We start from the raw sequence: 26,511 nt of genomic DNA on the forward strand, positions 1-26,511 counted from the left end.
TGAACTTGCTGTCAAACTTGAAAAAACACATCGAAGTAAGTTCACCATTAGATTAGTAGGTTTATATACCCCGGTTAATTATATCACATTGAAGTACACTACATTTAACAGATGCTTTTATGCAAAGCAATGTGCTAGTATCCGAATTGCAATCTGTGGAGATGCTAAGCGCCAGTTTAACACAGGAGACTCCCACATCAAACGTTAAAGCCGGGGACACATACACGCGAATTTGGCCAAGCCAATTCATTCATATGAGGGAGGCGAAGGCAAGTAAATTATTAAAATTATTATTAAAATTATTATTATCAGGGTTGGGGGGCGGGGCGGCGGCATGTGTGTAAAATGTTGGCGGGGGTGACGGCGAGTGTAAATTGTTGGACACAAATTAAGTATTATGTCGCGATCGATCGCCAGTGGTTGGCGCCACAGCGAACTAGTAACTCATTGAATCATAGATGTAGATCAGAGGTAAATAAACTAGATTTTTTCAGTGTGAGAAATCGGATGTATGTGAAGTGTAGTGCGAGTGAAAACGGTCTCTGGTAAAGACAGTCAATGCGTGTGTGTCTCACGCTCATTGCGTGAGAGTTGGAAACTCTGATTATTATTATATTAATTATTCGGCCAAGTTTAATATTATGAGTTCAGTTGGTTGGGCTGCACACAGTTCTAGTTCTAGAGCTTCTAGCTTCCCTGTCCCACCATGTGGTGGACAACGTAGAACCTCAGAAAAAGTCCCCCAAGCTAGGACTGAAGTGGCCGGTTCGAAATTATTGTTCTGTTTGGTGGTGAATTATGTTTTCATATTAAACTGTTTGTCCACTTATCTACCTTTCTAGTGTGAATTATTAATATGGATAAAGTTTGGAGATGAATGTTGTGAGGATAATATAGGCTAGTTTTGTGTATTTTGTGTTTGCTAGGCAAATGTAAGGCACTGTTTCCTGTTCACCTTTTGGTCGAGTAGGCCTAGGGGTTTTGATGTGACGCTAAGAAAAAAAAGGTTTTTACTTTTACTTTTAATACTTAAGTATTTTTGAAGGCAGATACTTTTGTACTTCTACTCAAGTAAAAAATTGAGGTGAATACTTTTACTTTTACTTGAGTAATATTCAATGCAAGGTAACTGTACTTTTACTCAAGTACATAATTGGTGTACTTCGTCCACCACTGGAGTATCTGAGATGGAGAAAAAGCGCAAAGGAGGTGCAGAGAAACTACGACAAAAAAGAAGCTTGAACTTCAAGTAAACGCTGCCAAATGTATAAAAATTACTCAAATGTTTGCCACAGCAGGGCCTTCATCAGCTCCCGTGGCTGATGACAGTGGTGGCGGTGGCCAGTGGACAGAAACATGTACTGAACGTGCGGTAAGCCTGACTCCTTTCAGAGCAGCTATAAAATGAGTAGGGTTAAGCAACCAAACCCTTTGCCAAATCTGATAAATTGATAAAACATCAATAAAATCATTTTGGCTAATGTTCTATGGCCGAGTTAGTTTGTATTGTAAATGCAAAAGGTAAAATAAGTGACGTCCTTACCTCTATTATAAGACTTTGTGTACACTGACTGTATGAGAAAATAAGCCTATTTTAGTACGTTTATGTCTTCCATTCTGAACTAAATAGTCTTAAATGTGAGAACACTTTTAAAACCTCCATTCACCAACAAAAACAGTACTAAGTCACTCAGCAGGCAGCATTCTATTTTCATTATTATACTATTAATATTTGTGGGGTGAGTAGTAGGCTAGGCTAAGGCTATGCTTGGTAGGAAGGGGAAATGTTTGGTAGCTTTTATGGAGGTGTTTAGGGACAATGTACAGAAATTAAAGGAAATTACACTTTTTAAAATGGTAATTTTGTTTATTGCCTGTGCCATATGCCAATGCTGCTGTGTGCCTCTTCACAAATCTTCATAAATCCAGTATTTCTAGGTGTATTTTTAAAGCCACCATTCAATTAAACTGAGTTACTGGGCAGTTTTCTGATTTTGTTATTAGGCCATTGATTGTTTAACTTGTAAGCCTAGGTTTAGCTACTTTTTCGCCTGGATGTGTTTGGGGGCATTTAGCCTAGCTGGCTAAAGAAAATGTAGGCTCTAATTAAAGAAAATCTTATTTTTTACAATGACAATTTTTTTTGCCAGTATTATGCCAATGCAGCTGTGTGTCTGTTTTTCTGATAAAACAACAATAATTAATTCCTTATGTTGAGATAAAAAAAAAAACATACATTCATTCTTTTGACTGGGTAAGTTCACAATTTATTGAGTACTACTCTTGGAAGAGTTAGCATCTGATCCTTTATTTTTCATCTCTATTCTTTCTTTCTCTTGTCTTCCTCCCTGAAACACATAGGCGCACCCAGTTGGATGAATGCTGCATTCATTACTGTGATGGAGTGGTTCAATATGCATTTTCATACTGTTAATAAACAAAACTTTTTGAAAGTATTTAATGATTTAAAAATTATTTAATTTCACTCTCACTAATTCCTGTAAACTCATGGCATGGCTTAGGGTACATGGTTTTAAAGAGTGTAAACTGTTGGTATACACATTCAAAAAACTGAAAAGTGTGAAAAGCGTTATCGAGTGTGAGTGGGCCGGTCTGGTCCAAAAATGCCAGGGCCGATTTTTTGTCCCAGTCCGCCCCTGCTTTCATTATTTTATTTACGTTTTGAAGCATATTGCATGGTGTGGCCCCTGTTGTTGCATCTTTTGTCTATTGTGATATTTGAATTGAGTTTTGAATTGGTGCCATTTGTAGTAAACAAATGTGTGTACTTTGTATAAAAGTTTGAGAAGTCTAGCTCAAGAATTCAGTGAGATAAAGGTTCAGAAGCAAAAAGTGTTACAACCAAACCCAGTCTTCCCCTATTATATATAATTATAATAATTAATATTCTTTGCCCACATATGTCCACATTCTGGGAGTGGTAATACAGAATTGTAAACAGGTTTGCAATAATATTACCCAATATAATTGGCAAGGAACAGACATGTGCAATTAGGGGTCATCATATGAGGGATAAATTGTGTACATTAAAGCATCTGTTGTGTGAAGGAGAAGAGAAAAACTACTTTATTGTGGGCTTGGACCAGACGAAAGGTTTTGGTCTTGTGCAAAAGGAACATATATGAAAGGTTATGGAGTAATTTAGAGTACCAGAAGCACTGGTTAATGATAAAAATGTTATGCCAAATCAAAGGTACAGGTTAATGTTAATGGTGTTTTGACTGAAGCCTTTGAAATGCATGTGGAATTATTTGTAATTTACATCTAGTAAATTTTAGGAAATATATGTATTTATAATAATACATACTATAAATATGAATAGCACTTTTCAAACACAACAGCAATTGTAAGAACACTACAAAATACAAAAGGAAACATACAGACAAATTGAAGAAAACAATTTTCTGTCTGTCATTTAGGCTTCTGATAAATTTAAGGATTTTGCACCATCATAAAAAAACCAGTGGGGAGAAAACAGTTCAGAGAGTCCTTGGAGTAGAAACACGCCTACTTGTCTGACATACATAGACGTATGGCACTGGAAATGCTACTGGGATTTTAAAGAACTGGTAGGCTGGAAAGAGAATAAACTGACTAGAGTTTAGAGTTTATTTCGGATTTTAGAGAAACATGTACATATACATATAAACATATATATAAACACATATGTATACATACATTTACATAAAAAAGAAAGAAAACGAAAGTAAAATAATAATATTTAATAAATAATAATGGTTATAATGGTGAAAATAATGATAACCGAAAAATGTATAGTTTGAAGCATTAACTTATATTGACTACCCTTTTTAATCAAATATATATTTTTCCAATTATGTTATTAATAATAAACTTTGCTCATCTACAGAACAATCATACATTACTATTAAAAATCAATATCAAGTTATACATATATAAAATTATTTATCTTTATTATATGTATCTATTACCTTATTTTTAAGCATGTTTTTCAAATTTGACAAGTGAACTGCAGATTTTTGTCATTGTCACAACTGTTCCACAAGTTTACACCTTTGACAGATAAACATTTACTTTTCCATTAGTTCTTACTCTTATTTTTTTAAACATACCTGTTCATAAGTTTAATTTTTCCTGATTCTTGAGACCACCACTATTATCTCATAGTATTTGTACATATGGCCACGGCCTCCTGCACCCCATGCTTGTGTTTTAGTCACACCTACACAAGGGATTTTTTTTACTAATAAACACACCATTGCCACGTTCAAAACACCTCCATGCCTTTACTCAGACTCTCCTTCATAGCAAACACTATTGAGCTGTTAGACCTACTCCTTCATTTCTGTCAATTTCACCCCACACATCACACAAAACACAGCATGTCTTCTTAGGTGCGACAGTCGCAGGTTGCGTTTTTGTGGCAGTTGTGCAAAACGACCCGGAACTGCATGGGCTTCCCTGACACGCAAATAAACGAGAGAGCCTTCTCTTGCCATTCGCGTTTTTTGATGCACTGCAAATAGTGTTTGGATGCATATTTAGGTCGAGATTTGTCGTGAGAAAACACAAGTGCCATCTACTCACGGAAGCACAGGCACGCAGTGTCGGGCGAGTTGAGTCTACACCGTCCTCATGTGTATTTTAAGACCACAGTCCGTCGCGAGGAGGGAGGTTCACATTCACAGATCAGTTCGTTCAGTGTTTGTTTCTCTTAGAAAATTCAAGGATGGCAGAAGTGGCTCCAGCCTCAACCGCTGCCGCGCCGGCTAAAGCGCCCAAGAAGAAAGCTGCCGCTAGACCCAAGAAAGCGGGACCCAGCGTCGGTGAGCTTATCGTTAAAGCTGTTTCTGCTTCCAAAGAACGGAGCGGCGTGTCTCTCGCCGCGCTGAAGAAAGCTTTGGCTGCTGGCGGTTACGACGTGGAGAAGAACAACTCTCGCGTCAAGCTCGCCATCAAGAGCCTGGTGACGAAAGGGACTTTGGTGCAGACCAAAGGCACCGGAGCGTCTGGCTCGTTTAAGATCAACAAGCAAGCGGAAACTAAGAAGAAGCCCGCCAAGAAAGCCGCGCCTAAGGCGAAAAAGTCCCCCGTTAAGAAGCCTGCCGCGGCTAAAAAGCCCAAGAAGGTCGCGGCAAAGAAGCCCGCCGCCGCTGCAAAGAAGTCGCCCAAGAAGGCGAAGAAGCCCGCTGCCGCCAAAGCTACCAAGAGTCCCAAGAAAGCGAAGAAGCCGGCCGCTCCGAAGAAAGCAGCCAAGAGCCCCAAGAAGGCAAAGGTTGCGAAGCCCAAGACCGCCAAGCCAAAAGCAGCAAAAGCGAAAAAAGCAGCCCCCAAGAAGAAGTAAACGTGCATGTTTTCATGTCTTGGTCTCCCCAAAAGGCTCTTTTAAGAGCCACCCACCTTTTTTTCTAAAGAGCGCTTTTCTTTAAACTTTAAATATTTTGTGTCGTTGGTGGATTTTAAGGTGCAGTTTCATCCATTGCTCTACATTAAGTGCGTGGACATTGGGAAGAAAAATGACAACCTAAAACATTCATCCCGTCCTAAATACAGAAATACTGTGTAGAATAAGATTCTATTTTATATACGTATGTTTTATTTGCCCAAGTGTACTTTATTAAAATGGAGAATGAAAAGTCAATACACAAGCATTTCAAGCAATCCATACTCATTACAATATCAATATGACGGTAAAACAACATATATATATATAACTTTATATATCTATTAGGGTCCAACGAAAATCAGTTTTTCTTACTGTATCCATAGTAAACATGTTGCATTTCATTATTCACAGAAATATTGTATATAATAAGATTTTATTGTATGCTATGAATACATTAGTCTGCCCAGCTCTCCTCTCCTTGTCATACATGTACGTAGCTTGAATAACTTGAGTACATTTCTACATTAAATTGAAGTGCATACATATAGAAAAACGTTATTACGAGAGGGAGTTTTGTAGAGTAAACGCGCGTAAAACATTTTGCATCTCATTCAACATATGGACATGTACACAGTAATATTCTATTGTATGCTATATTTTTAAATTTGCCAATCTCTCCTGTCCTTGTCATACATATGCGTGTACCCTGAATAGCTTAGAAGATTTCTAAAACTTTATTCAATATTGAAATGCATATACGAAGGACATCAAGAAAAGACGTGCCACATGGAGTGTTGCAGGGGAAAGAGATGGAGGCTGGCTTTGGATGTCGACCGCTTCGGGTTGGTTATTCGTCATGCCTTCTTTAAGCCAATAGGAGAGCAGCTTATTTAGCTTATATCTCCAGCGCACTTAGCGCAGGCGTGATTATTTCATCTTTGCTTACACAGCGCTGTGGTTGACATTATGAGTGGCAGAGGCAAGACCGGTGGTAAGGCTAGGGCCAAGGCCAAGACTCGTTCGTCTCGCGCCGGACTGCAGTTTCCTGTGGGCCGTGTACACAGGCTTTTGCGCAAGGGTAACTACGCCGAGCGCGTCGGTGCCGGTGCTCCCGTCTACTTGGCTGCCGTGTTGGAGTATCTAACTGCTGAGATTCTCGAGTTGGCAGGCAACGCCGCCCGCGACAACAAGAAGACTCGTATCATTCCTCGTCACCTGCAGCTCGCCGTGCGTAACGACGAGGAGTTGAACAAGCTGTTGGGAGGAGTGACCATCGCTCAGGGTGGCGTGCTGCCCAACATTCAGGCTGTTTTGCTGCCCAAAAAGACCGAGAAGACCGTTAAATCCAAGTAAATTTCCCTTCTGTTTTCAGAATCCAACGGCTCTTTTAAGAGCCACCCACATCGACTTATGAAGTGCAACTTTTCATTCATGCAGATTTTAGTCTGCGCTCTTGTCATTATTTGATGCTGCTGTTTCACGTCTAAGCATTCGCACACTTCGTTTAAATGCGCACAATCACTCAGTAATGTTGCATATGCACATATGAATTTATACGTGTGCATAAAGACAGACATGATGTTGCTCCTATGAACAGAATATAGGACAGTAAGCATAAGCTGCTGGCAACTAATGAAAGCCAGCAGTGTTGGCAGGTGAGAAATGTAGGATTATATGGTACCAGAGACATAAAATAACAGTGTTATACCTGCAGTCTGTTTTTAAGCAGATTGTATGCGAATTAAGGAGACTGATTATGGTACATTATGGGCAGAAAAATCCAAACAAAGTCTTGCCGTGAACCCGCCTGAAAAGTAGGCGTTTTTTTAATGTGTGCGCTCTACGGGCCAATTGTCGAAGAGTGACGCACACTTGATTGTCCAATGGATGGTCTTCGTGTTGAAGACGCCCAATGAGCGCTGGTCGTCGTTAGGGCTTAAAAAGGACGTCGCCATACTAGGTTCCTATTCTCGTTCCTCCTTGTTGGTGAACAGTCGACTTCTGTCACTATGGCACGAACCAAGCAGACCGCCCGTAAATCCACCGGTGGCAAAGCCCCGAGGAAGCAGCTCGCCACTAAGGCTGCTCGCAAGAGCGCGCCGGCCACTGGCGGCGTGAAGAAGCCTCATCGTTACAGGCCCGGTACTGTCGCTCTGAGGGAGATTCGTCGTTATCAGAAATCTACTGAGCTGCTGATCCGTAAGCTGCCTTTCCAGCGCCTGGTGAGAGAAATCGCTCAGGACTTCAAGACCGATCTCCGCTTCCAGAGCTCCGCTGTCATGGCCTTGCAGGAGGCTAGTGAGGCATACCTGGTTGGTCTGTTCGAGGACACTAACTTGTGCGCCATCCACGCCAAGAGAGTCACCATCATGCCCAAAGACATCCAGCTGGCCCGTCGCATTCGCGGAGAGCGTGCTTAAACTGAGCGCTCGGAGTAAAAGCCCCAAAAACACAAAGGCTCTTCTAAGAGCCACCTAATTGTTTCACTGCAAAACGAGCAAGTTCACTCAGCAGAGGAATGATTCTCTGAAGCTAAATAAGATTTAAACCAGGAAATTGCTGTTTTCACATCTAGTATGAATTATTTTGATCAGCATTGCTATGTTGAGGCCTAAACCCTCACTGAAAGATTTCCATTAACTGGTTCTGAATCAGGTATTCATGAGCTTAGTTGTTAAGCTAAAACTTTCTCAGATCTTTGAAATAAATGGCCTGTCAAGTTCAGTCGTTTTGATAAGTGGTAGGATTACTGCTCATTTGAATGACTTGGATACATGGCAAATGTTCAGGGAAGAGTTTTTTATTTATTTAGTAAAGGATCAATTGCTATAGGGAGAATTGTTTTTGAGAAAGTGTGTAGGCAACAAATCTGGTAAGCAGGATGAGATGAGCCCTTCAATTTAAAATGATGTGTCCTTGGTGTCATTTCCAACATACAGTAGATTCACCATAGACACCAGTGATCGAATCCTGATACGCAACAAAATTCGCATGAAGCAACTGTACAGGGAAGCCTTGGTTCAATACGATCTATATAATGCACAATACATTATTATTATTTTTTGCAAAACAAGAGTTTTGTTTTTACAGTGAACAGCATTTGTTTTTGTGGACAATAAATATTGTGTTTATAGAGGTTTTGTGAATTGGGTTTTGATAAAGAAAGAAGACGACAAAAAACGAAGAACACAATTAATAACATTCCTAACCATTCACAAATGACCCATTGAATCAGAGATGTCAGAAGCAATAGTTGGTTTTACAGAACCACTGTAGAAAGAATAAGAATGAAATGAAAATTGAAGAATGAAAATTATTTTGTAATATTATCACTGTTAGTATGTTTTGTTTGTGTCCATGTCAGCAAATGTGTACATGAAATCTGAGAAACCAAGATATGACAGAAAACAAATTCTGAAAAGTTATCCACAAGATAGCAGACAGCTGAACTCTTACAATAACAGTAAATCCATTAGAATAATACTGGGAGGCCTTCTCATTTGTTTACCCCTCACCTTCTGTATTGTGTTCTGTACTTTGAATTGATGTTGTGTTTGAAAACTGCTAAAATTATTGCCTTATTATTCTTCATTCTATGTAAAAAAAAAATCTAAAGAACATTTTGAAGTTCTATTTAAAAAATAGGGAGTAAAGGATTTTATATGCTGTGATTCTATAAGTTATGGAGGGCTGTACAAAGAATTTACAACTAATGAAATGTAACAAATGGAAATCATGTCAATGTGGGCAATGGACATTACAACATAATAGTGTGCAAGATGATTTGATGTGCTTGTAGGCTAGAGCAGAGCCTATAGTCAAATATATATTATATATGTCACATAGCCTAAGCATATTAACACAAGGCTAATGGGGGTGTGTTCAGCATGTACCCACCTTTAAAGTACCCAGGAAGGAGAAGATGGAAATATTCATTGTACATGGACCATAAGATTTAAATACCTTTCAGTGAAAAGTGTGGGTGGCTCTTAAAAGAGCCTTTGGGTTGGTTAAGTTGCACTATTCGGCCATTTACTTGTTTTATTCAGGAGTGTTTGTGTAAATTAGTGTACTAGAACAAACTTATTTAACAATATGTATGCTTAATGAACACTCTAATACAATGTACCTGTGTAAAGAATAATAATAAACAATGTCAATGTGTATGAATGTGTGTGTGTGTGTGTGTGTGTGTTATATGGCAGATGGCAGTTCCTTTGTTTTAACCTAACCCACTACCAGGGAAGGTTACAACACATGCTGGGGTAAATTGTAACAATTAGACAAAACAAGCAACAGAGGCCACACCATGCAATATGCTTCAAAAAGAGGTTTTTGAAATAAAATAATGAAAGAACAATCTAGAACAATATCTCTCTCTCTGTGACTGACCATAACTCGTATCCACTTGGCTTTGTTCAAGTGTGTGTGTAAATTAGTGTAATAGAACAAACTTATTTAACAATATAGGTTCATTATGCTTAATGAACACTCTAATACATTGTACCTGTGTAAAGAACATGGAGGTCAAATAATAAGCAATGTCAGTGTGTGTGTGTGTGTGTTATACGGCAGATACCATGTGTCTTCACAACTGATCTGACCGACTTGCCCTTCTTTGTGACCTCAGCAGATGCTTTTTTAAAAAAACATTTGCAGGCTCACCACTGTCAGTCTTTTTCACTGCCTATGCATTCTGTAAAATAATTAAAATCAAAAATGTTTTCTTAGTAAGGTGATTGTTGTAACACTTTATAAAGCTGTGTTACAACCCACCCCACCCCTGTCTGCCATTGTTTAGCTAACTGTATTTGCAAGGTGATTAACTGTTGAAATTAACAGGGCAAAAATGCATCACAATTTACCAGAGAAACTAGTTTAATGTAATAGAATTCACATGGTTTTATCTGCAACAGTATAAGTACTAAACAAAAAATAAAGTCTTGATTCAGAAATTTACTTTCTTACCTCGAAATCAATTTTTTTTTCTTCATGGAATCTGCATGTGCCTGTTTCCATCCTTGATATTCACCATATGGGACCAGGGAGGAAGTGGGTAAATACAGGAATGATCATATGACACATATCTGATCCATGATTGGTGGAGTTGATGGTGTTACAATTCTACCCCTGTAGTATATTAAAAATACTCTCTCACACGTCAACATGCAGGTGTATTTGAACACACACGCACACATACTCAAGCTGAGATACTGAAAAATAAAACGTACAGCAGTGAATCTATTTTAACTACAATTACTTGCATTTTCTTGATTTTTTATTGTGCAAACACATTCGCGAGGGAAAAACTCTTTGGGTGAAAGTGTGGGTGGCTCTTAAAAGAGCCTTTGGGTTGGTTAAGTCGCACTATTCGGCCATTTACTTGGAGCTGGTGTACTTGGTGACGGCCTTTGTGCCCTCAGACACGGCGTGTTTGGCCAGTTCACCGGGAAGCAGCAGGCGCACGGCGGTCTGGATCTCCCTGGAGGTGATGGTAGAGCGCTTGTTGTAGTGGGCGAGACGAGAAGCTTCACCAGCGATGCGCTCGAAAATGTCATTGACGAAAGAATTCATGATTCCCATCGCCTTGGAAGAGATACCGGTGTCGGGGTGGACCTGCTTCAGGACTTTGTACACGTAGATAGCGTAGCTCTCCTTCCTGGTCTTTCTGCGCTTCTTGCCTCCTTTACTGGCCGTCTTGGTCACGGCTTTCTTAGATCCCTTCTTCGGGGCGGACTTTGCTGGCTCAGGCATGATGCTCAGAGATGAGTGAAACACCGTTGAATGAACAGCAACTCTCCAGCACCTCCTACATTAAGAGTTTGGTATTCTAATTAGGTCACGCCCTCCCTCCACGGTCATGACTAAGCATCATTGGTCAAAAACAAGCCCTCCTCTGACAGGACCTGCTATCCTGGCTCCGCCACCCCACTGTGCCGTAGCGTTTACCTCTTAATCCCGCCCAGCCATTTCTGCCTTCAACTTTCAAACGAAAACTATGATAGAGCCTCAAAATCTGTTTAGTTCTGCTTGCGCAAGGAATTTCTAGCTTTTCATTTTATTAGACTAAAATTCTTTGGATGTGGTTCTAAACTAGCTAGGTCATAACTTTGATTATCATTACAAAAAAAAAATCTTTATTTGTATAGTATCTTTCATAGATACATGAAACTCAAAGTTCTTTACAAAATAAATAAAAAACATAAAAAAACCTAAAGAAAAAAAGGAAACAAACATAATAAAATAATATAATAAAATGACAAATTTATTAAAATAGACAAAGTAATGTAATAAAGTAAATAAGACGACTTAAAATAATTAGAACAGACATAGAATGTTAAATAATGTCATAACGTCATAAAATTATTTACCATTAGAGTTTCAATAATCAGTTTCATTGCATTATTTTGTCATAAAGCTTCTCCATTTATTTTACAAAACGTGTTTCAGGATTCGGAGACTACAACGTGCATTTTAAATTGTGGCAAATTGTGGTATTACACGGCAAAGTCGGACATTTTGTGTGATAAATTGTGTGTACGGTTTATCTGGGGAAATAACAGAAGTAGACTGAGTGAATGTATAAAATGAGGAATGATGTAGGCTTCGGAGCTGTAGAAATTGGAAGACAGTTAAAGATCGTCTTTACAGAATAAATAAATAAAAACATTAAAACAACCTAAAGAAATTAGTATATGGGGACTTTCAGTTTAAATATAGGAATCAGAACCTTGATTGGTGTACATCTTTAAATTGTAATTAGAAAACTGCACACATCTTTGGTGTTAGCGGGTCAAAAACATCATCCAATGTTGTTAGTCACCCCTTATAACAGTAGCCTATGTATTTAAATGCACATAAAGACCTTTTTCAATGTTATTTTGTTCCATTCACTTTCTCACAATATAACACTGGTTTTAAATGAACAAAATTTTACATTCACCATAGTGAGGAAAATGAGTCTATTAATCTAATATCTAGTCAAGTCAACTCAAATTTATATATATAGTGTATACGTATGTTATATGTGTAGGATCACTCACGTTTAAATAATTGGCACTTGTGGTTACTAGTTAGGTCATAACGTTGTTTTTTATTGCATTATTTCGTCATAAAGCGTCTCCATTTATTTAATATGTCCATTTATTTAAATGTTTTAGGATTCAGAGACTACAACGTGCATTTTAAAACTGTTGTAGTACACGGCAACGTCGGACATTGTGTGTGATAAATGGTGTAGAAATTATCTGGGGAAATAACAAGTAACAGTTCATGTAGCCTATAAAATGAAATGGTATAATGTGTATGCTGTGTTTGCAAGATCCGTAATGTCAAACATTACAATATTAAATGATTTTAATAAAAGTACCTTCAAAAAGCAAAGTCGGACAAAACGTTCTCTGTGCGCGTTTAAGTAATTGACGCTTGTGGTTACCAGTAAACGCATGAAAACAGCTCTTTAAATGAGTATATGGGTGGCTCTTAAAAGAGCCGTTGGTTTCGTGTCGAGTTGAGCGTTTAACCTCCGAATCCGTACAGAGTGCGTCCCTGGCGTTTCAGAGCATAAACCACATCCATAGCGGTGACGGTCTTTCTCTTGGCGTGTTCGGTGTAGGTAACCGCGTCCCTGATAACGTTCTCCAGGAACACTTTGAGCACACCACGGGTCTCCTCGTAAATAAGACCGGAAATACGCTTGACACCGCCACGACGAGCCAGACGGCGAATAGCGGGTTTAGTAATGCCCTGGATGTTGTCACGGAGAACCTTGCGATGACGCTTAGCGCCTCCTTTCCCAAGACCTTTACCACCCTTACCTCTTCCAGACATCGCTAAATGTTTCTTTAACTACTTACGGAAAAGAGAAACAATAAAGCTGCAACACCCAGCGCGCCTCTGTTATACTTCTCTACAGGACCTCTTTGAAGACACTGGCGCACTGGAGGAGGCGGAGCTAAATGCCACGTTCCCTCCAAAGCCTCCAGCACCACATTTAGACCAACTGGAACAAGGACTCCACGCTAAGTCACAAAAAGTACAATTTTACAATTTGAGATAGTTTAGGCAAGCACAACAAGCAGCAAATAAAAGGGAAAAGAGAAAGCAAAGAAAGACAGCAACAGCCAGCCTACAACTCTTACTGTTACTACTACTGCTAATAACAAGAATAAGACTTGGCATAGAAGTACACTATATTGGCAAAAGTATTTGCTCACCCATCCAAATGATCAGGATGAGGTATTTCAATCACTTCCTTGGCCACAGGGGTATAAGATTAAGCACCTTTGCATGCAGACTGTTTTTACAAAGTATTTGTGAAATAATGGGTTGTTCAATGAATCCAGCATGAAATTGTAATAGGATGCCACCTGTGCAACAAATCCAGTCCTGAAATGTCCTTGCTCCAAAATATTCTGCAGTCAACTGTCAGCTGTATTATAAGAAGATTGAAGTGTTTGTGAACCACAGCAACTCAGTCACTAAGTAGTAGGCCAGGTAAACTGATGGAGCAGGTTCAGCGGATGCTGAAGCACATTGTGTAAAGAGGACATCCAAAATGCATGTGGCCTTCAGATTAACTCAAGAACAGTGTGCAGAGACCTTCATGGAATGGGGTTCCATGGCTGAGCAGCTGCATCCAAGCCATACATCACCAAGTGCAATGCAAAGCATCAGATGCAGTGGTGTAAAGCACTCCACCTCTGTACTCTAGAGCAGTCGAGGCGTGTTGTCTGGAGTGACAAATCACGTTTCTCTATCACGTTTCTGGCAATCTGATGGACCAGGCCTTCTGCTCCAACATCAGTATATGACCTCACAAGTGCGCTTCTGGAAGAATGATCAAAATCTCCATGAACACACTCCTAAACTTTGTGCACAGCCTTCCCAGAAGAGTTGAAGCTGTTCTAGATGCAAAGTGTGGACCAACGTCAAATTGAACCCTATGGATTAGGAATGAGATGTCACTTAAGCTCATATGTGAGTCAAGGAAGGTGAGCGAATACTTTTGGCAATATAGTGTAGGTCCTCAGCACTGGGAACTAGAGTTTCAAACATCTACGTTAGAGGAGTCCTGCTGTAAAATGGAGAAATATGCACTCTTTCTTTAAAATGAGAAGTCTGAGACCTGTTCCTCAGGGCAACCTGAACACAGCTCAGGAAAATTATTTTATAATAATAAATATTATTATTATTAGAGGGCTTGAAAAGTCTTATTTTGTTATGCCTCATACTTCTTCTTATTATAGGACTTGTGCTATGTTTTTTTTTTTTTTTTGAGTTGACAGCATTTGTAATTGTTTATGAATTTAAACATTCTAAAGGCCCCATAGAAATTAATGGCGAAATTTTCAGAATTTAAAATTATAACTGCCAGTTAGTGTGTGCTGTATTGAAAAATGATCAAAAATCTCCTGGATAAACTGCTGTAAAATCTTTAAGCATTTACCTAGAAGCTCCATTTAAATTTTACATAGGAGAGAAACTTGTCCTTTCCGGCAGTCCTAAATATCTATCATTTGAATAATTACTTTTTAAAGTTATGACCATTTGTTTGGCCCTATGCACCACAAATTGCCCCATGGGCTCTCATGTAAACTTATCAAAATCAGAGTTAGGCTTTTTCTCAATTTGCCTCGGTGTTTAACTTGTCATAAATCAGACAATACATACATACATCTCTCTCATACACACTCCACACAGACACACACATACCTACATCTCTCTCATACCCATGCCACGTACACAGACAGATACATAGCTAAGGAGGTGGTCATACACACAATACACCTTCATACACACAACATCATCATGCATCATATATGCCATAAACATACACACCACATACAATCCCATGAACCATAACACACAACTAGACTCTACACACATTGCACTCTAATCCTGTCACAACAGGTAGCTCCCCCCACACACCCACACACATACATCTGTCTCTTACCCATTCCACACAGACACATACAGCACACAGCACACTGTGCACCTTCATACACATCACACTATACACACTATTCACCTTCATGAACTACACGCATCTGGGCTTTAGAAAGTCCTAGAGCAGGGGTACTCAGCTGGCGGACCGCGGTCCGGATCCGGACCCGAATGCAGTCCTGTCCGGACCCAATCTCATTCCTGATTAACTGGATACGGACCAAAAAAAAAAAAACGGAGCATTTATTTCAGGGCTATTGAAAAATAAACAATCCGTCACGAGTGTTACGTTTGCCACCCCCGCTCAACAACTTACGTTCGCCACCCCTGCCGCACCGGACCTCAGGTCACAGGTATCTGCCAAAATTGGACCGTGGACAAATTTAGTTGAGTACTCCTGTCCTAGGAGGAGTAGTTAATGGGGATTGACAAACCAGAGCAGAGGCCAGGCAGCAGACACACAGGCTAGGCTGTTCTAGTGTTGTGTTGTTCGCGAACGATTCGTTGAAATGAACGAATCATTTGAGTGAATGAACTGAATCGATTCACTTCCTCAGCTGATTTGTTCCTTTTTCAGTTCAGTAGTTGAGCTCAGCAGCGACCGTGCAGGCCGGCAGGGGGAACTGCTGTGTGGCCTGTGAATCACTGATTCACCCGTGAATCTAGAGGCGGAGACATTCATTGTGAGGGAACTGCGCATGCTCAGTGATTCGTTCACTGTACTGAGGGATCTCGTTCACTCTGATTTGTTCACTGAACTGAGAGGTCTCGTTCACTCTCTGATTCGTTCACTGAACTGAGGGCTCTCGTTCACTCTCTGATTCGTTCACTGAACTGAGGGCTCTCGTTCACTCTGATTCGTTCACTCAACTGAGGGCTCTCGTTCACTCTCTGATTCGTTCATGAACTGAGGACTCTCGTTCATTCTCTGATTCGTTCACTGTACTGTGGGCTCTCGTTCATTCTCTGATTCGTTCACTGAACATACTGTCACCCAGAGAACTGTTGCTAAGGACGTGATTTACGTTTACACTGCCACTCACTCACATTTTCTTTTTGATTGCATATTTAAGTTGATATTTTCTTCTGAATGTACAGTTTTTATTTTTATTTTATATTTATTTTGCACTCAGTTGTAGGTTAGTTCATACTTATTTTTTGTATTAAGTTACAGTGATCCCACGCCACTTCACGCTTCAGCTTTTGCGAATTCACTCTTTCACGGGTTTTTATAAGATATTAATGGGGAAAAATTATTCGTGGGTCTTCACTTTTTCGCCGGTTGTCTGCGGAATTCGATCTGCTGAAAAAAAAAAAAATTTATGATTTTTTACATGACAAAATCCCAAAATGTATAAAAATATATTATAAGTATTAATTCTAACAATTAACAAGGAATGTTATAAATAATAAAATAGTACGAATTACAGGAAATAGTGCATATTTACTCTTGGAAACGAGAACCAGCATCACTTGCCTGAGACTCTACTCGCCTACATGAGATTGTATAGAATAGAATAGAATAGAATAGAATAGGTACTTTATTAATCCCGAAGGAAAATAAGTATGCAACACAACTGCTCGCTGGACAAGCACACATGCACAGAACAGTGTGGGAATGCTTATTAAGTGAATGGGAAAAGTTTATGTAAAGGTGTGGGGAGGGTTTATAAAGCCTTAATATAGTGTATAAAAACTTGAAAAATGGTGCCATCCGCAACATCTTACTATTAAGGAGAGTCATTGTTGCTCAAACGCTGAACTTTTAGCAGTCAGTTCACGTCCGTACTACCTGCCGAGGGAATTCACCGCCACCATCTTTGTTATTGTTTACATTCCACCAATTGCGGATGCGGAGGTAGCGTGTGACGTTATACTCTCATGTATCGCAAGACTTCAGACTCTGTATCCAAATGCTCTTCAATCATGACTTCAATCACGTCACACTCTCCACCACCTTACCAAAGTTTTACCAGTTTGTAAAGTGTGCAACAAGGGAGAATAAAGTCCTGGATCTTATGTATGCAAATGTGAAAAATGCATACAGCTCATCTGCACTTCCCCCACTTGGTAGGTCCGATCACAATTTGGTCCTGCTGACCCCCACATACCGACCAGTGGTCTTAAGAATGCCTGTGACAGTAAAGACCATCAGGAAGTGGACTCCAGAGGCAGAGGAGGCTCTGCAATTCTGCGTTGAGACCACAGACTGGGGAGTTTTGTATGAGTCAGCTGGAGAGGACATTAACAATGTGACGAACCGCATCACTGACTACATCAACTTCTGTACTGACACCATTGTTCCAGTCAGGCGGGAGCATTGTTTTCCCAACAACAAAGCATGGATCACCAGTGACATGAAAGAACTTTTAAATAAAAAGAAGCAGGCTTTCAAGCTGAGAGACAAAGATCTTAGGAGTGTGCAAAAGCAGCTGAAGGTGAGACTGAGGGAGAACAAGGAGGCATACAAAAGGAAGCTGGAAGGCCAACTACAGCAGAACAATGCCAAGGAAGTCTGGTCAGGAATGAAGATGATCATGGGCTTCAGTTCACAACAACAAGCTGCTGGGGGTAGTCTGGACACAGCCAATGAGCTAAATGCTTTCTTCAATAGATTTAGCACACCCACACCCATCACCAGCAGCACCCTGTTCACACCCTTGTCACCTCAACAGCTTTCTCATTCCTTTTCGCACCCCACCACTTCACAGCCGTTGTCTGCAGATAAACATCCACCTCCACCTTTGGAGGTGACCGCCTACCAGGTGAAGAGGCAGTTGGAGAAGCTGAAGCCAGGCAAAGCTGCAGGCCCTCATGGAATTGTCCCAAGAGTCCTGAAGGTCTGTGCCTCTCAGCTGTGTGAGATCCTCCAGCAGGTGTTGGGGAAATCATCATGTCTGGTTCCTGTTCCAAAAAAAGTCTCAGACTTCCACTCTCAATGACTACAGACCAGTGGCTCTCACATCTCATGTCATGAAGGTCCTTGAAAGACTTGTTCTGACATATCTCAGACCTCAGGTCAGCCCTTTCCTGGACCAGAGGTGGGTAGGAACGCGTTACATTTACTCCGTTACATTTACTCAAGTAGCTTTTTGGACAAAAATGTACTTGTAGGAGTAGTTTTAATATGAAAGATTCTACTTTTACTTGAGTAAATATGTGGTGAGAAAAACGCGACTTTTACTCCATTACAATCGGATTTGCACCGCGCGCTACCGTTACTTTCGTTTTGTAAATAATTCGTCTTTTCAGTGAGAAAAGACTGACCAACGTCTCGTCACCCGAGTATGAGTGACCAATCAAATGAAGCCGGTCAATCACGTGATCACATATGCAAACTTTCTCCACCGTAGCAAGAAAGTGACAGAAAAACCTACCGAACATCCCTGACCTCACATACAGCCAATGTTTACATTACAAACGTGTAAAAGGACAGTTATATAATGCGCTGCAGGGTTGCCAAGTTTTCAAGATCACTTTTAGTGAGATTTAAACTGGGGTAGGGGGTGGGGGTTTGGGTAGTGAACGTAAATTGTTGACGGGGGGGGGGGGCATAAAATGGACACAAATTAGTATTATATCGCGATCGATCGATCGCCAGTGGTTGGCACCAGAGCGAACTAGTAACTCATTGAATCATAGATGTGAATCAGAGGTAAATAAACTAGATTTTTTCCGGCGTGAGAAATCGCATGTGTGGTGTGTAAGTGTGTGAAGACAGTCAAATGCGTGTGTCTCACGCTCAATGCGTGAGAGTTTGCAACCTTGGCACTGCCAATTGTGTCTGCAAACGTGTGGACATTTCAGCCTACAAGAACTCAACATCAAATATGAGGAAACACGGTGCAATAAGTTTGCTGTATGTATAATTTTGTGTAATGCTATATCTCTGAGGCATAACGTTTGTATGATGTAATTATTAAATGTATAACGCAGTGCAATACTAAAAACCAGTTCTCACACTGATTGTACACACTAGCAATATAGGTTTATAGATTAAGTCTGCTACAAATTGATTGAGTTGGTGTCAAGTTGTAGCTACACGTATTGGCTGACAGTCTCATCAGTTAGTGCCTTTGTGGAACACATTAAAGTTACACAGGCCTAATAATTAGGAACAAACAAAAATACACATTATTTATAATAAATAATTTATATATATATACATAATATTTATAATAAATTATTTTTATCATTAAAAGTCATTGTTTCCCGTAATTCAATTTCCCATTATGTAATTTACTGACACGAGACAGTACTCATGCATTTACTCACTACTTGAGTAGCTTTTACTCAAAGTACTTTTTTACTTTTACTCAAGTAAATTTTTGGGATGCATACTTTTACTTTTACTTGAGTAACATTTGGTTCAAGTAACTGTACTTTTAAGCTGGGCGTACACTGTGCGATTTTTGGCCCATTTTCAGTCGATTTTTCACTCGTGCGACTATTTTTCGATCGGGCCGAGTTTCGGCTCAATCGCGTGTCGTGCATCGTATAGTTTACACAGGTAAACGAGGAGCGATTCACACCTCACGACCAACTCCCGATCAGAAATCGCAGCGTCGCAAGAATATCAAACATGTTTGAAATTCAAATCGCTCCTCGTGAGATCGCATGAGAGCGTCGGGTCGTATAGTGTGAGTATATGAATCATGAGCTGTGAACTTTTAAACCCTGCGATTTAGTCGTACAGTTTGAGCTGGAGCTGAGTACACGATTTAAAATATCGTACAGTGTACGCCCAGCTTTACTTGAGGAAAATTGTTGAATACTCTACCCACCTCTGTCCTGGACCCCCCGAAGTTTGCTTACCAGCAGGAGATTTGAGTGGATGATGCTGTGATCTACTTACTGCAGAAGGCTCACTATCATCTTGACCAGACCAACACATCTGTGAGAGCCACCTTTTTGACTTTTTCGTCTCAAGTGCTTTTAACACTATTCAACCCATCATACTGAAGGAAAAACTGATTAAGATGATGGTGGATAAGCCCATGATCCACTGGTTCCGGGACTACCTGTCTGCTAGACCCCAGTATGTGAGAACCGGAACCTGCCAGTCTTATCGTCTGGTCAGCAACATCGGTGCCCACAGGGAACTGTGCTCTCCCCCTTCCTTTTCACCTTGTACACCACTGACTTCCAGTACAGGTCTGACCTGTCACCTTCAGAAATTTTCTGACGATGCAGTGGTGGTTGGGTGCATCAAGGATGAACAGGAAGGAGAATACAGATACCTCGTGGACAGATTTGTTGGGTGGTGTAAAAGGAACCACTTGATCATCAATGTGACCAAAACCAAGGAGATGGTGGTGGACTTCAGAAGGAAGAGATCCACAATCTGCCCTGTCACCATCATGGGTCAGGATGTTGAGCTGGTGGACTCCTACAAATACCTGGGTATGCTGCTGGACAACAAACTGGACTGGAAGGCCAACACTGATGCTGTCTACAAGAAGGGGATGAGCAGACTATACTTTCTGAGACGACTGAGGTCCTTTAATGTGTGCAGCAAGTTGTTGGAGATCTTCTACCAGTCTGTTGTTGCTGGTACTATCTTCTTTGCAGCAGTCTGCTGGGGAAGCATCATCAGGGGAGGAAACACCAGGAAGCTCATCAAACTGATCAGGAAAGTCAGCTCAGTTTTGGGATGCCCACTGGTTGGTTTTGAGGAAGTGGTGGAAAAAAGGTCACTCAACAAACTCACTTCTATACTAGATAACACATCAAACCCTCTCCATGAGCTACCGGTCAGACAGAGGAGCACCTTTAGCAACAGACTCATCCAGCTCCGCTGCAAAAAAGATTGGTACAGGAGATCATTCATACCAACTGCGATCACGCTGTACAACAGCTCTCCACTGTGCCAGTCGTTACTGCACGACAATGGCTTATCAGGTCCTTGTAACATACTGATCAGACAGACAAGGTTTCAAGTGCGGGTAATAGCCGCTTATTGAAACAACGATCACAGAGCAATCAAACAGGTGGGTTACTCCGTTCAGGGTGTGTTGTGCAGGAGTATTGTAATCATAGTCAGGACAGTCCAGGGTCACGCCGGTGAGACAGAAGCCAGGAGGTATAGAGGGACTAGGCAGGGAACGACGTCTAGGAGGAGAGCAGAGGTCGGTACACAGAAAGGCAGTAACACAGAAAGAACGCTTGGTATGTGGCATGGCAACAATACTTCGCAACCCGGAAGAGAGCGGAGGAAACTTAAATAGTTGTGAAGGGGGAGGGGCAATGAGTAGCAGGTGAACTGCATCTGCATGGAGATCATGTGCTATTCCTGACAGTCCTGCTCAATTGCACTCAGTCTACACCAGCTGGTCTTTATAACATTCTCCATGCACTTTGTCCTTCATCAATTTTAACTGTTAATATTACTGCTGTTACTGAGCTTAGTCACTGCGCTTAGTTAAAACACTAGTACTTACTGCACTATTACGGCATAATACTCATGCCACTACCTTGCACATCAATCTTATATCATTAGATGTAGATCTCATGTATAATCTATTACTTTCATACTGTTATATTTAATATTTTTTATTCTACTTAATCCTAACTATATCATATATTCATTACTACTGATACTTTTATATTATTCTTGCTGTGACGGAGAATCACAGACGCAGACTAGGAGACGTAGATGACATAAACACACGCCCAAAAGGGAGGGGCCGGGGTCCTCAACATGACCAAGGGCACTACCCGTCCCGGGGTGCCAACAGGCGGATCCGACGCGCTCAGTCCTGCACCTGGGAGATGACCACCCTCGGTGGAGAGTCCGCCATGAACCGCCTAGAACACCCTCCCTGGGAAGACCATGGAAAACACATTAGACAAACATAACGGGACGCTCACGAATACACACACAGGTACATTAACACACAGAGGCATAAACGGGAAAAGGGGGTTTGGGAGACACACGGGAAGACATACGAACACAGGAACAGACACACACGACACAGGCGCCAAGCTACGCGCCAGGAGAAGGGCAAAGGGAGAGAGACCGGGAGCTGCTGGTGCTGCGGTGGGCGGTCCTCCTCCTGCCCTCGCTGCAAACCCTCCACCGGGTGCGGTGCGGCTGGCGCAGCGCGGCTGGCGGACGCGCCGGGTGCAGCGTAGCTAAAGGACACTTTAGGCGAGCCGCATGGGAGTCCCCTGTCGGTCTCCCTCTGCTCCTCCTCCTCTCCCAGGCTCCATTTCATGGACTCTGCCGGGCTCTCACCTTGGGAGTAGTCCATGGTACTGGCCTCGGACGGTCTGGAGGACACGCCCTTCTCAGGAGTCCTCCTTCCCTTCACGGTCCCCGTGGAGAGCTCCGAGGGGGGAGGACTCTCCTCTTCCTCCTCCGTGTAGGACACCTCTTCCTCCTCCATGTAGGACTCCTCATCTTCCTCCTCTTCCCCACCGTAGTCCACGGTGGGAGCGGAGCCCATGGACGGAGGGTAGTCCTCTTCCTCTGAATCCACGGAGACCCTCCTCCATGGTATCTGCACATTTTAAAATCTCAAATTCAATGACTTTTAAGACCTTTTTAATACCTCTCAAGAAAAAATAATACCAGGCTTGCCAACCTTTTAAGATCGCTTGGAGTGAAATTTGAACCTGGAGGGGGTGGCGAGTGTAAATTGTTTGGGGGGGGGTGGCGACCGTAAGTTGTTGAGGGGGGAGGGGATGTGCACGACCTCGCAAAGCGACAGCACACGGGGACCTCACGCAGGGGCGGAGCCACCGCGATTACGTCATTGTCGGCACGCGGAACCTCGCGCCGGTCGCGTTGTATCATGTATAAACCAAGCTTGACGTGGCTCAGGGATTACGGCACATACAGCGCCATGCGCAGTGCCCTAGTGCCTGTACATTTAAATTGTAAGGGTCCAATGAAGATAATTAAAAAACCAGGACATTTCCTCACTTAAACAAAAACCCGGGACAGGACGTGAAATACGTCCCGGGAAATACGGACGTTTGGTCACACTACACAGTAGACAAATCATTTTTGGCACTTACAGTTAAACTGCAGTTAGCAGTGAATGACTCGATATGCATATTACTATTACAAGTGCTAACATATCGCTTGTGTTTTTCAGATTTCATATGAGAATCCAGCACTTTACAGCCCATTGTACCAAGTTTGAATGTTCACATTGCGCCTCATACGAATCACTGGAAGGTTTCAGCTAGCCACAATATTTTTCATCCTCCAGCCACTTCATTGAATCGACATTTACCCATGTCTGCATCGGAGCCTTGTATTGTTGTTCCCGCCGCAGCCCTCAAATAAGAAAAGCAGATTGCTAGGCAGCTAAAGCATCGTCTGCTGTTTCCACCTGTTAGGTGACGTACTACTGCCATCTACCATGCAGAGTATACGGCCGTTGCGGAAATGATAATTATTGTGGGATATACATCAGTAAAATAAAACAGAAAAACTGAGCAACACACTTATTTAATGCCTCGCCTCCTAAAATTCCAGACATTTTTAGACATTTTAGGACCTTGAATATGTAAAACTAAATTTAAGACATTTAAAGACTTTTTAAGGACCCGCGGGTACCCTGCCTCCTCCCTGAATTCGCTCTCTGGGGTTGTGTCCATGGCGCAGATCCCTAAAGCACCCACTCTCAGAGGTGAGAGCTCGCGGGAAGGAGAGGGGTGTCACTCTCTCCACATCCTCACCACCCCCTCGTGGAGTATCTTCGCCACCTCTGGGACATTGCACTCCCGCGCTGAAGCCAGCTGGATAGCACACACCGGGTCTCTCTCCATCTCCTCGAGCGATACTGCGGCTTCGCGGTGCGGGCGGGAGGTAGAGGCACGGTGGTGCCGCTTGCTGGGGCGCTTTCCCTTCTTTGGCCGGGTGGCATAGCCTGGCATGCTGTCTCTTGCGGCTCGTTGTTCTGTGACGCTGGGTGCGAGGCAAAGGACGAGACAGGAATCCAGATCTCAGACACGAATAAGCGCCGTTAGCGCACATATAACATCACACGGAGAATGTGTAGACTCAGACAACGACGAGCACAGGTGTAGTGGCAAAATTTCGGTCATGGGGTTCATTAATTAACCACTTCGTGCGTGCAGCCTAAGAGTTTCTGACTCGTCTCCATGTCCAATGTTTAACCGCTATTTGTATTACTTCAGTGTACTCATGGACCAGTTGAGCTTCATTTTGGTTTCGTTTATTCTTGTCGACGTGGTAACACAAAAGTATCTTGGTACAAACACAAAAATAAACACAAAGGGAAAATATATCGCTTAATCAAGCACCATTTGTCTTCCTTTAAGGCACTGGGCACATAGACACGGGCACGGTCAAAAAGCTATATGCCTTCTAGGGCTGCACGATTAATCGTATTTTTATCGTTATCGCGATGTGAAGTTTCACGATAAACACATCGAAAGAGCCACGATAACTCCTTGAATAACAGCAAACTCAAATTGCGTTATCCTCATCCAGCAATAGAGGGAGCTATTCGCGCTGCAGACTATGATCACGTGACGTAAGTAGGCAAGAGGCAGAGTGAGGCAGAGTTGCCAGGTTCGCGGTTTTCACGCCAAATTGGGCTTGTTTGAAAATCCAGCCGCGGGTAAAAATTCTGGGGCCGCGGGGTGCGGTTTTTTGGGCTACTTTTGAGTTGGGCTACTGCGGAAGTTACAAGTCAACACTAAGAATCGATCCCGACATAATACTTAATTTGTCTCCAGTTCACACTCGCAACACCCTCTCCCCCCGCCGACAACTTACACTCGCAGATTTTGTGCGGAAAACTTTTGTAGGACCTGGCAACCCTGGAGTGGGGTGAACACGCTCATCAGACACGCGATTTGGTTTAAGCCTGGTTTACACTTGATGCGCCGCGAGGGTCCGGGAGGCGAAAATAACGTAATCGCGGTGGCTTCGCCCGTGTGCAATTGCCTCGCGCGCTGTCGATTCATGAGGTCGTGCACCTCTCGAATTTTGTAAGTTCGCGCGCGCCGCGTCTCGGCGCAATGAGAACAGTCATGTTTGCAGGGTTCATACACCTATACAAGGTGGAATTCAAGCACTTGTACGTCACTTTCAAGGTCCATTTCAATAATTCCCAGCACGTTATTGAATTAAATATTTATACATATACTCTAAATGATTCAAAATAATTCGCTTTTTTATCACATTATTTAATGTTATTATTTATTTAAAGTTTGCGCGCGCCGCGTCTCGGCGCAATGAGAACAGTCATGTTTGCAGGGTTCATACACCTATACAAGGTGGAAATCAAGCACTTGTACGTCACTTTCAAGGTCCATTTCAATAATTCCCAGCACGTTATTGAATTAAATATTTATACATATACTCTAAATGATTCGAAATAATTCGCTTTTTTATCACATTATTTAATGGATATTTATTTTCAAAACGCCCAATCTTAACGTCTTCACGTTCTCTCATGTTTCGTCCTGGAATTACAAGAGGCTCGTATTTGTTAACGTAATACAAGAGAATTGTTCAGTCAGACAGATATTTGTTGTGAAACGAAGTAGTTACAATTTCAAGCCTTTTCAAATACTTTAGCCTAAATTCCAGCACTTTTCAAACCTGAAACACAAAGCAACATTAAAATTGGTCAGGTAAAAGTTCATTCCCCTGTATTTGAGGGGTGTTTTTTTTTTATACTACTAGGCCTACATATCGTTTCGGACAACACTGCAAAGAATGTGACACGGCAAGATTAAACGCTTCGCCGTTCGCGGAGGTTAACGAGGTGTGCGGAGTCGCTCACTCGTGAAAGTATAAACCTAGATTGAATCTATTGTTGAATAAACCTGCAAAATATTTGGAATTATTCTGGATTCATTACACAGTAAAAAACAAAACAAATTAACGTGCTGCTGTTCAGAGAGACACTACATTTCTGTATTTTAATCTTAATTTATCGTGGTTCACATCGATATCGGGATATCCAACAATGTTATCGCACATCGCAATTCTAGTCCATATCGTGCACCCCTAATGCCTTCATTGCTGCACGAACTTCACCTTCAACAAAAAACTCCACCCCCCACGTCTTTTTAATCATACTTATCCCACCAGACCCTGCTAACCAATCAAAACTCAGCATTAACATTATGCTTCTAAACAAGCATATTTAAATTACAACTAGTCAAAAACAATGCTAAACATTATTCTG

At 41.6% G+C, this 26,511-nt stretch overlaps 5 protein-coding genes and 1 pseudogene across 5 annotated transcripts in view; 3 read left to right on the plus strand and 3 right to left on the minus strand.

The window, feature by feature from the left end:
- LOC143480533 (uncharacterized) overlaps nucleotides 1-26,511 on the minus strand; it is a 214,644-nt gene that overhangs the window by 114,233 nt on the left and 73,900 nt on the right. The window lies entirely within an intron of this gene.
- Nucleotides 4,502-5,692, plus strand: LOC143480582 (histone H1 pseudogene; annotated as a pseudogene).
- LOC143481116 (histone H2A-like) lies at nucleotides 6,336-6,868 on the plus strand. Its single transcript, XM_076979061.1, has one exon. It carries the CDS (start codon nucleotides 6,353-6,355, stop codon nucleotides 6,737-6,739), a length of 387 nt encoding a protein of 128 aa, XP_076835176.1. The 5' UTR covers nucleotides 6,336-6,352; the 3' UTR covers nucleotides 6,740-6,868.
- On the plus strand, nucleotides 7,248-9,524 carry LOC143481113 (histone H3). The gene has a single exon (XM_076979059.1). The coding sequence runs from the start codon at nucleotides 7,396-7,398 to the stop codon at nucleotides 7,804-7,806; it is 411 nt and encodes a 136-aa protein (XP_076835174.1). The 5' UTR covers nucleotides 7,248-7,395; the 3' UTR covers nucleotides 7,807-9,524.
- LOC143481120 (histone H2B 1/2) lies at nucleotides 10,749-11,170 on the minus strand. Its single transcript, XM_076979065.1, has one exon. It carries the CDS (start codon nucleotides 11,138-11,140, stop codon nucleotides 10,766-10,768), a length of 375 nt encoding a protein of 124 aa, XP_076835180.1. The 5' UTR covers nucleotides 11,141-11,170; the 3' UTR covers nucleotides 10,749-10,765.
- On the minus strand, nucleotides 12,850-13,223 carry LOC143481118 (histone H4). Its single transcript, XM_076979063.1, has one exon. The coding sequence runs from the start codon at nucleotides 13,214-13,216 to the stop codon at nucleotides 12,905-12,907; it is 312 nt and encodes a 103-aa protein (XP_076835178.1). The 5' UTR covers nucleotides 13,217-13,223; the 3' UTR covers nucleotides 12,850-12,904.

Source organism: Brachyhypopomus gauderio, chromosome 17 (assembly GCF_052324685.1).
Source record: "Brachyhypopomus gauderio isolate BG-103 chromosome 17, BGAUD_0.2, whole genome shotgun sequence".
In the NCBI taxonomy this organism is placed as follows: Eukaryota; Metazoa; Chordata; class Actinopteri; order Gymnotiformes; family Hypopomidae; genus Brachyhypopomus; species Brachyhypopomus gauderio.

Bases quoted from the DNA above. Each gene is read 5' to 3' on its own strand.
- LOC143481113 (XM_076979059.1), top strand. From the start codon at position 7,396: ATGGCACGAACCAAGCAGACCGCCCGTAAATCCACCGGTGGCAAAGCC.
- LOC143481116 (XM_076979061.1), top strand. From the start codon at position 6,353: ATGAGTGGCAGAGGCAAGACCGGTGGTAAGGCTAGGGCCAAGGCCAAG.
- LOC143481120 (XM_076979065.1), bottom strand. From the start codon at position 11,140: ATGCCTGAGCCAGCAAAGTCCGCCCCGAAGAAGGGATCTAAGAAAGCC.
- LOC143481118 (XM_076979063.1), bottom strand. From the start codon at position 13,216: ATGTCTGGAAGAGGTAAGGGTGGTAAAGGTCTTGGGAAAGGAGGCGCT.